General features: G+C 54.3%; 1 protein-coding gene across 1 annotated transcript; it reads left to right on the top strand.

The window, feature by feature from the left end:
* The first annotated feature begins 1,096 nt into the window (after nt 1-1,096).
* LOC133347278 (cytochrome P450 1B1) lies at nt 1,097-5,848 on the top strand. The gene has a single exon (XM_061559408.1). The coding sequence runs from the start codon at nt 1,187-1,189 to the stop codon at nt 2,810-2,812; it is 1,626 nt and encodes a 541-aa protein (XP_061415392.1). The 5' UTR covers nt 1,097-1,186; the 3' UTR covers nt 2,813-5,848.
* The last annotated feature ends 4,648 nt before the right edge of the window (nt 5,849-10,496 follow it).

Genomic DNA, 10,496 nt, shown 5'->3' with positions numbered 1-10,496 from the left:
GCTCCATAGCATGTTTTAAATCTATTACACAGTGAATATTGAACTGAAGTTTGACCTAAAAAAATGTAATCCCAATATCTGTTATAAAATCGCAATTAGAGATTTTCCCCAAATCGTTCCGCCCTAACCCAGTCGCACACCCACGTGGACTCACTGGGGCGGCAGGGGGGGGGGCATCGCGGCTGAACTGAGGTCGCCGTGGTGGTGGCGGCGCAGGAAGGAAGCGGCACTTTTCGCTGATAAATAATCTGAGGTCCGCACGCGACGACGAGGAGGGGGAGGAGAAGGAGGGGGAGGGGGAGGAGGAGGGGTGGCCCCGCCCCTGCCAGCCACCAATTGGAGCCGCCGTTCAGCGCAATTTGTGCAAACCGCAACTCAATCACATCGGTTGTACGATCACCCCCCCTCCTCCTCCCCTCCTCCACACACACCCACCGCCCCTTCCGTACACCACCAGCACCACCAACCAACCACCCACCCAGCCCAAGAGTATAAAGGCACGGGTTCACTCCCTCTCCCGTCTACAACCGGTGCTTCTCCTGGTACACGGACGCGTGCTCTCTCTCTCTCTCCTCCCCTCCTCCGTTCTCGTCCTCGCGAAGTTGCCGGGGATCCGTTGAGCACGAGTTGGGGGAGTTGAGCGCGCGTTGGTTCAGTGTGCGTGGTCTGTGCGGCACTCGGGATGAGAGACGGGCAACGACTCTGCAGAGCTCCGCCAGGGACCTCCTCCTCCTCCCACCTCGGCCGCAGCGGCAAATGTCAACTTCTCTCGCCGAGACGCGTGTGCTGGTGACAAATCTAGCGACTTGCATTGCAATGCGCGCCGCTTAACTTGCAGCAACGTGCGATTTGCAGAACGGAGCATCCAGACACACGGACGTCTCTCTCTCTATCTTTTTTATCCCCTCCCCACCGGCGAATTCGCGCGCGGACGCGCGGACGCGCAAACTTTGGACGTGCGGAGTTTGCGCCGCGCTCAAAAGCGAGCGCGATGAATGAATTGCGTCGAGAGCCGCAGGGGTCGGGCGGGGTCTGATACGAGGACCTCAATCCTTGATCGTAGCCCGGGGGAGGAGGGGGGGGGAGACCTCGGGGGGGGGGGGTGAAATACCAAAAACCGTTGCCTCGCACCTCGTCATCCGTCATCACGTCCCTTATCGTCAACAACAACAACATCACCACCGCCATGGGTCTGAGCGGACAAGAGGTGACCGGCGACCTGCGGGCCGCGCCGTGCAAGAGCTTCGCGCAGCCCTTCCTCCTCGTCTTCGTCGCGCTGCTCGTCGCGCTCGAGGCGCGACGTTGGCTCCTGCTGCGTCGCCGCGCCCGGAGCTCGCGGGGGCCCCCGGGGCCCTTCCCGTGGCCCATCCTGGGCAACGCGCTGCAGCTCGGCTCGGCCCCGCACCTCGCCATGTGCCGCATGGCGCGGCGCTACGGGGACGTGTTCATGATGAAGCTGGGGGGCCGGCCCGTGCTGGTGCTCAACGGCGCCACAGCCATCCGGCAGGCGCTCGTCAGGCAGGGCGCCGACTTCGCGGGGCGCCCCGCCTTCCCCAGCTTCAGCGTCGTGTCCGACGGCCACAGCATGGCCTTCGGAGGCTACAGCCCCCTGTGGAAGATGCACAGGCGCGTGGCGCAGTCCACGTTGCGCCAATTCTTGTCGTCGGGGAACGCGGAGGCGCGGGCCGACCTGGAGCGCTACGTGGTGTCCGAGGCGGGCGCGCTGCTGGACATCATGTTGGAGCGCAGCAGCGGCGGCCGCTATTTCAATCCGAGCCGCCTCTTCATCCTCGCCATCGCCAACGTGATGAGCGCGCTGTGCTTCGGCCGCCGCTACGACTACGACAACAGCGAGTTCCGGGAGATCGTGAGCCGCAACGACAAGTTCGGCCGCACGGTGGGCGCGGGCAGCCTGGTGGACGTGATGCCCTGGCTGCTGTACTTCCCCAACCCGGTGCGCACCGTCTACCGCGACTTCGTGGCGCTCAACATGGAGTTCAACGCGTTCACGCGGAGGAAAGTGGAGCAGCACCGGGCCGACTTCAAGGCGGGCAGCGTCCCGCGCGACTTCACCGACTCGCTCATCGCCGCCGTGGAGGTGGAGCGACCGCGGAGCGACTCGGGCGAGGCGCTGCTCTCCGGCCAGCACGTGTCCGGGGCCGTGAACGACATCTTCGGCGCCAGCCAGGACACGCTGTCGACCGCGCTCCTGTGGCTCCTCATGTTCCTCGTGCGCTTCCCGAGTGTGCAGCGCCGCGTGCAGGAGGAGGTGGACCGCGTGGCGGGTCGCCACCGGCTGCCGCGCCTCGACGACCGCGCCTCGCTGCCCTACACGGAGGCGTTCGTGTTCGAGACTCTGCGCTACAGCAGCTTCGTGCCCGTCACCATCCCGCACTCCACCACGACCGACACGGAGATCGCGGGCTACCGCGTGCCCAAAGACACCGTGGTGTTCGTGAACCAGTGGTCGTCGAACCACGACCCCGAGCGGTGGCGCGACCCCGAGACGTTCGAGCCCACGCGCTTCCTCGACGAGAGCGGCACCCGCGTGGACAAGGACCTCGCGAGCAACGTGCTCATCTTCTCCGTGGGCAAGCGCCGCTGCATCGGCGACGAAATGTCCAAGATGCAGTTGCTGCTGTTCGCGGCCATCCTGGCGCACCAGTGCTCGTTCGAGGCGGACCCCACGCAGACGCTGACCATGGACAGCTCGTACGGCCTCACGCTCAGGCCGATGCCCTTCCAAGTGTGCGCGCGCGTCAGAGACCACGTGCTCGCGGAGTGCTTCGCGGACGCGCGCCGGCAATCGTAGCGCGCAGTGCCCGCAGCCGCCGGTCCCCGAAGCGCTGTCGTCGCTGTTTGTGCCGTCATAGCTCGCTGGCTCTCACTCGCTCGCTCTCTCCATCCGATGGGGTTGTCGCTTTTGTCGTGCGGTGTCGTTCGGAATGACGGTCCGATGTTCCGCTCCAGGAACTGAATCGGGCAGCTCACTTTCTCCCATTGATTGCATAGCGCTGCCGGCTGCTGCTGCTGCTGGTGATGACGCTTGCTGTTGGTGTGGAGGAGGAGGGGGGGGGGAGCTGCTGAATTGGGTCCTAGCAGATGGAGCTCCCAGCGTGCTGGAGAAGCATGTGGCACGTGATGCCGAGCCACACGCGTGGAGCCCTGTCGTCTGTGAGCACGGACGTAGTCCCAAGTGTGCTGAGCCCGTGTGCCACGATTCATCCCCGCCTCTTCCCCGCGATCAGATTTCGCCGGTTAAGTTAGCGAATCGTTTCCAGAACATGCACATATATATACTGGATATGTGTGGTTTGTCCAGGAATTACGTCTGCGTTTATAACTCCACGTTTGCAGTTTGGCTTGCTTCATTATCCCCAACGTAGCAACGCATTGAAAAATTATTTATAGGCAAGTTGGCATGCATCGTAATCGATTTCTACACATTCGATGCATGGTATCGTGAGCGTAGGAATCGAATGATATGGCATCGTTGCATGAAGTTGGCATGAAATTACGCAATATAAATCGAAAGTGTTTTTTTATCATTATTATTAATAGGACGGATGAGACTTTAGGGACGAGGCGCGCGCGGACCGAGACCATGAAATCGCTTCAAGACTAGTCACGTGTCCATTCGATGGGTGTGGGAGTTGTGACATGACGCGCGTGTGTGTGTACGTGTGTGCGTGTGTGTACGTGTGTGTGTAAGAGGGGAGCGGTAGTGCAGCGGGTAGCACGCTGCGCTACGAACCTGGCTACTCTGGTTCGATTGCCGCTCACGAGAAACACCCAGTGACGATTATCTGAACCGGTCCTGGGCCTCCCCTAGGTCGACTCAGTCTCAAATGAGTACCTGGTGCGGTGTGTAAACATCGCCACTAGGAAGACAAAGGCGGCCGGGCGTGGTGTTGGCCACCCACCGCCTCGTGTGCCGTGCCGGCCTTCATAGGTGCTCGCTAACAGCACTTGCCCCTACAGTCTGTAACAGGCTATACGGGGATCTTTGTCTTTGTGTATGTGTGCGGCTATGTGCCTCGTGAGGCCAGATGAGCGACGCTCACGCCAACGAGTGGAGCGCCGGGCGGATAAAATGGAGCAAGTTGGCACCGTAGGGGGGCAGCACAGCTGGTGCAGCTACCGGTCATCTCAGTCAGTCAACCCATGGCACCTGCTGGGTTTGTCCCGTGACAGCGAGCCGTCGACACTTCACGTGGCCTCGAAGTGCACCTGGCCTGGCACAGGCACCGTGGTGACTTCTCTGACTTTTGTCCAGTAGCGTGCATCGCGTGTGTGTGTGTTCGTGTCAGTAGACAGTGACTGATGTTTATTGTTTGCGTAAGTTATTTTTTTTTAAACAAAGTGTACAGTATATCTACATAATCTCGCTATGCGTACATTACGTACGCCATAAAATATAAATATATATTGCAGACCTTGGCGTGATGCGCGTAACAGCTTCAATGCCAAAACTTTTGAGGCGTTTAAAGGTAGCTGTTCTTGTAACCCGCATGCTCGTTGTAGTGATCGCCACGGCAATCAAGTTATTAACTACGATGGCGGACTATTTTCATGTTGTCGTTTCGTTGACTTATTCGTCGTCGGTCAACTCTGTCGTCTTAAATCGGCCCAGATAAATCATCGACCGTCCGTCATCAGCACCATCATCATCATCTCACAACCTCATCATCATAGTCGCATTTATCTCGATCTTTGTCATCCACTCACCAACCACGATCATCATCGCAACCCATGATCTGTCCATCCTATCTAATTGCTAATCTACCTGATCAATTTCACCAATTTGCTCCCATCCATCCATCTGCATCGGTCACCATCTTCACTGCCTCGCCATCATCGATCAGTAGACACCCACGATACCCCCGTCTTGTTATGCGGAGCGTGCCAACTCGAACCTCTGTGCCCACGTGCTGCCACTGCTGCCACGTGCTGCCACTGCTGCCACGTGCTGCCACTGCTGCCACGTGTTGCCACGTGCTGCTACTGCTGCCACGTGCTGCCACTGCTGCCACGTGCTGCCACGTGCTGCTACTGCTGCCACGTGCTGCCACTGCTGCCACGTGCTGCCACGTGCTGCCACTGCTGCCACGTGTTGCCACGTGCTGCTACTGCTACCACGTGCTGCCACGTGCTGCCACTGCTGCCACGTGTTGCCACGTGCTGCTACTGCTACCACGTGCTGCTACTGCTACCACGTGCTGCCACGTGCTGCCACGTGCTGCCACTGCTGCCACTGCTGCCACGTGCTGCCACTGCTGCCACGTGCTGCCACGTGCTGCTACTGCTGCCACGTGCTGCCACTGCTGCCACGTGCTGCCACTGCTGCCACGTGCTGCCACGTGCTGCCACGTGCTGCCACTGCTGCCACTGCTGCCACGTGCTGCCACGTGCTGCCACGTGCTGCTACTGCTGCCACTGCTGCCAGGTGCTGCCACTGCTGCCACTGCTGCCACGTGCTGCCACTGCTGCCACTGCTTGGTCATTCCGCTCACGTCTCCTCCTCCTCCATCCTCACCTCGCTGGCACCCTGTGCCTTTCTAGGGCGCTAATTCTAGATTTGAAGCTTTCGTGACTGCAAGGATTCATACTCTTAGGTTGTTTCGGTAAAGGTCACGTAGGTAAAAAATAAAAGTAATAATGGAATTTTTTTTTTAGCTGTGACGATCCCACCTGATGACGGAGACTTGTGTTGCCTCCGAAACGTCGTGATATATTATTTTATTTTATTTCCATTATTACTTTTATTAACTTTTAATAGTATTTTTTACCTACGTGACTTTACCGAAAAAACCGAAGAGTATATTTCTAGGGCGACTCCACGTGGGCTGCTGGCTTGAGTTTGTGGGGGGGGGGGTGGAAGTGAGTGTGGGGGGGTATGAGAGGAGGAATCGGGGGAAGATGCAATGGAGAGACGGCAGGGAGCGTTGTTAGAAGTGGGAGGGGTGGTGGTGCAGGGAAGGAGGGGAGGGCGGGCGGGCGGGCAGCCTGGGCTCGCGTGCGAGCGTGTGGCGAGCGCGCACACTTTTCGCACGCTCTGCCTGATTGATGGAGGGGGTGGAGGTGGGTTTTTTTTGTTGGGGGAGGGGGGGGCTGTCCGTGCGCCGCGTGTGTTGCGATGCTCACGACCAACCGGACTTTCCAGGAACTTGCCTCTCGGCTTTGCCAACACGGCACCAACGATGGACTCGTGTGACTGTGTGTGTGTAACTGTATCTGAGTTCTCGGCGCGCGCGTTGTTTGTAAATGTGTGAAGGCTGCCGAGCGTGTGGGGAGTGCGTGCAGCTTTGTGAGTGTGTGCATCTGTGTAGAACTGGTTGTTGCGTGTGCCTTCATAGGTGCTCGCTAACAGCACTTGCCCCAACAGTCTGTCAAGGCTGTACGGGGGATCTTTGTCTTTGTGCGGTGAGGAGCGGCAGTGTAGTGGTTTTGGCACGTCCGCGGTACAAACCCGGCGATCCGAGTTCAACACCGGTGACGATTATGTGAAGCGGTCCTGGGCCTCCCCTAGGTCGACTCGGCCTCAAATGAGTACCCAGTGCGGTGTGTAGTAAACATCACCACTGGGGAGACAAAGGCGGTCGGGCGTGTTGCTGTCCACCCACCCCCTCGTGTGCCGTTCCGGCCTTCATAGGTGCTACTCGCTCACAGCACTTGCCTGTTCAAGTGCTCCCCATGAGATCTTCGTCTTTCGTGCGTGTGTGTGCAACTTTGAGTCTGCGTGCAATCTGTCTGTATGACAAGTTGCGTGTCTGTGTGGCTGTGATTGTTTTGTGTGGCTGTATGCAAAATAAACGTTCTCCTGTGTGTGTGTCTGTATTGCATCTCGTGTGTGCGCGTCTGGTACTGTGTTGCTTGTGTGATTGTTGTTGTACTTGGTGTGTGTGTGCGTGTGTGTACGTGCCCTAGTGGTGTCTTTTCATCTGCATTGCATCTGTGCGTGTCAATATTTGTACGTCGCTCGGGGCGTTTGTCCGCGTGCGTGTATCATATGTGATTATTAATGCATGTGTGTTCAGCCTTTATCAGTGAACCATTCCCACTGTCGCTTGCATGTTTTTGTCCGTTTAGCAAGCCTACGGGGTTTATTAAATATATACTGTATGTGCAACATGAAAAGTAATGTATAATCACATGTGATAAGTTTTATAGTATTTGTAAAGTCGTAAACTTACGTTGCAATACTACATTTAATGTGACCGCGAGTTATATAACGCCTGTTCCGATGTAAACCTGTGGTACGGCTGATATCATGATCTTATATACAGCTCCAAGCATTGTTGTATAACTGTACACATTATAATGGTAGCAAATCGATGCATTTATGCGCGGTTAGAGGCTGCAATTCACGTACAAAAAAAGAGTATTTATTTCGCCGCGTGCACGTAGCGCAATCGACAGTTCGCACGCGGTTTCTTGCACCAGGGCCTCTTGGGAGGAGCGATGGCCCAAGTTGTTGGCGCGTCTCGGCTCACGAGGCATTCCACATCATTGTTGATGTTCGATTATCGACCGCGGCTATAAAACATCAGTGGCGAGTTGCGATAGCCGGAACCGATCCTGGGCACGCACGCCGGCGTGGGAGGCAAGGAGGCCTTCATCCGGCAATGAATGTGATTGTTTTTTTGTTTTGTTTTAAAGAGGGGCCCTAAATTGCGCAAGGCTGGTGTCCTGAGCACGAGGTCACCGTTCATCGTTCCGGTCGCTCAGAAAGGGTGATTTTGATTCAAATGCGCTTGTGTCATTCAACTGCATTCTGGCTCGCCGAGTTTTTATTTTGTTTAAGAGCGCCCGGGTTGATGGACACGTGACGAGCGCTCGATGGCGCGGGGGGCACGTGGAGTGTGTGGGCCCTGTACAGTGAAAGGCGCGCCCCACGACTTGGTTGTAGCCGGAGTCGAACGCATTGTGGAGAACTCGAGCGGTTGTGTGGGTGTGTTTCGTTTGTTGTCCTTTCCCCCCACCATCCACTCACCCACCCCCGCAACTATCAATTATCGTGGTTGGCTACGTACGGTGCAAAAGAAGTTCAACATAGATATTTACTGCTCGCCGAGAGAGAGTTTAGCCGAGTGACTTGAGGGCTGAGGCTGGCACAATAGCGGCCTATGCTGTGGTGCATTGCAGGAGGTCATGGGTTCGATCTCGACCATGACGCCTGCATATTTGGAGTTTGCATGTTGTCTTTCTTCCAGTGCTCGTGTATATTTTTCTCCGGGTCGTCCGGGTTTTACGCTTCCACGTTTAGAAACGTGCGTTTAAAGTGTTTGGCTGCTGTACATTTCTATATGATGAGCCACTTCGTTGAGCTATGATGTGTGGCCAGGTCGCTTTTTAGAACGAGCTACGTAGCTCAGTGGGCCTTACCTGCTAAAATACCCAAATATATATATCGTTTATATTCTGTGGTTCTTTCGGTAAAGTCACGTCCGCTTGTGTTGCGCTCGAAACGTCGTGATGTATATTTTAGTCACTTTATTTGTATGATTTTATTGTTTATTTTTTATATCTACGTGACTTTATCGAAAGAACCATAGAATATGAATTCCTGCAGTCACGAAGGTTTTAAGTCAACATTTATATATAGTTTAGTTTAGAATCAAAAAGGTTTCTCGGAGTTTTGAGCTGCGGCCGTATAGTCTATCATTTTCCCTGAGATGACCTTACTGAGTGAGCAGTTTAACAAAACACCCGAAAAGTAAGTTACGTTTTAACCCAGCAAATCCTCTTCGGGTCTCAAGACTCCCATTTGTAGGAGGACACAATCACGGGACGCTGTACACACTCGTCAATAGCACTGCTTAAAAGTGAACACAACGCCATATAATGAGCGACGTTCCGAGCAATGGCCCTTTTCAGGGACGGCTCTACTATCATTGGGCATGTTTGGCCAATCCCACGAATGAGTGTTAGGCTTCGTGTGGGAGGAATTCCAAATGCGCTGCGATCGGCCACCCAACGGCTCCGTCGTTGGATGTTGATTTGATTGACGACCGCCGTGCATGACAAGCGTTTGATGTTGTGGGGCTACGTTGTGGGTAGTATTATAGTTGACAGATGTCGACTGAAACATCTGTGAACGAATGGACATCTGTGAAAAAAGAGCTTCATAGCTCCTCGGATTCCTCCCAGTAATAAACAAATATTCTGATTCTGATAGAGCGGTGCAGAGAAAGCCGATGGTGTACCTTACAATGCTCCCCGCGTTCATTCAAACCGACGCCGTCCAGCGTGGTGAAATATGGTCGAACAACACCGCTGATCGACAATCGGTGTGGGGGGAGACCTTCATCCAGCAGTGGATCGGCGCATAGTGGTGGCGTTAAATAAAGCGTCGGCGAGTTTTTGTGTTGTTGAGACAAATGAATTGGAAGGAAATGAAAAATGCGATTGTTCCACTACCCAAGCCGGCCGAGACCCTATGCGTGCCGCGTGAGCCGTCACGTGTATTCGCGGTTTAGAGGAAACGAGTAGGCGAATATAAAAGTAATAGTTGATGTTATAATCGTTTAAAATAATAATCATCATTCGCCGCGATTCGTGTTTTGAAGAAATGCCGTAGAATTGTGAAAGGGCGTTGTTTTATGTTCAACGTGTATGGACACGAATTATATTCGGCCAATCTATTGTGGAATTGTTACGTGCTGAATGATATAACGACAATGTTAGGTGGTTTCTGTCGTTTTTGAAATATCATTTGTATTTTACCTTTTTTGTGTTTTATGGGTTCGTCAGATATTTATACGGTGTGTGTGTGTACATATATGATATGTTACAAACAGTATAAACGAATTGCATCAATATTCCGTGATATGTAGGCAATGTTGTATTCTACCTCCGACGTACAATAAAGCACTTTACACTCGATGGACGTGGTTGAAGAATGATGCGCGCATTGCTGTAATCCCAAAAAAAACCCCAACACATCACTATGAACACGGCGAAAGTCCGAGTTCGATCCCTGGCCGAAACACCTTGCTCTCGGTCAACCTGCATATGTTTTTTTTTTTCAAATAAATTATAAACATCTAAATGTTATTTTTTACGGCAAAAAGACGCCGAAAATATTCGGTCACGTGGGGTACAGAAAGTCTGCGGGGATCGATTCCGGGGCGTGACGGAACCACACGAAAAGTTTGGGGGTGGTGAGAAGGGGGGTGGGGGGGGGGTGAGAAGGGGGGGGGGCGTTGCTGCCCCAGCCGAGTGAAAGGGGGGGGGGGCAAAGAGACACCCTTAAGAAACAATCCTAGAGGTTTTTTTTGGGTTAGATCTCGTAACTATGTGTCGTTAAAAAAACCCGCCACCTTTCCGACACATCCAATTAGTAAGCGTTGTCACGTAAAGAAAACGTCACAACTCGTTACTATTTCAGCACACTCGGTGTGAGTACGACGTTGTCGCCGGTAATTACGACCAGCCTCATCAGGCAACAGCCAGAGTTGGATAATATTGGTCGCGGAAGCCTACGTTTCTTTTTA

The sequence above is a fragment of the Lethenteron reissneri genome, chromosome 25 (assembly GCF_015708825.2).
Source record: "Lethenteron reissneri isolate LAM-NWPU_2019-01 chromosome 25, ASM1570882v1, whole genome shotgun sequence".
Lineage (NCBI taxonomy): Eukaryota > Metazoa > Chordata > Hyperoartia > Petromyzontiformes > Petromyzontidae > Lethenteron > Lethenteron reissneri.
This window is presented reverse-complemented; position numbering and strand designations above follow the sequence as displayed.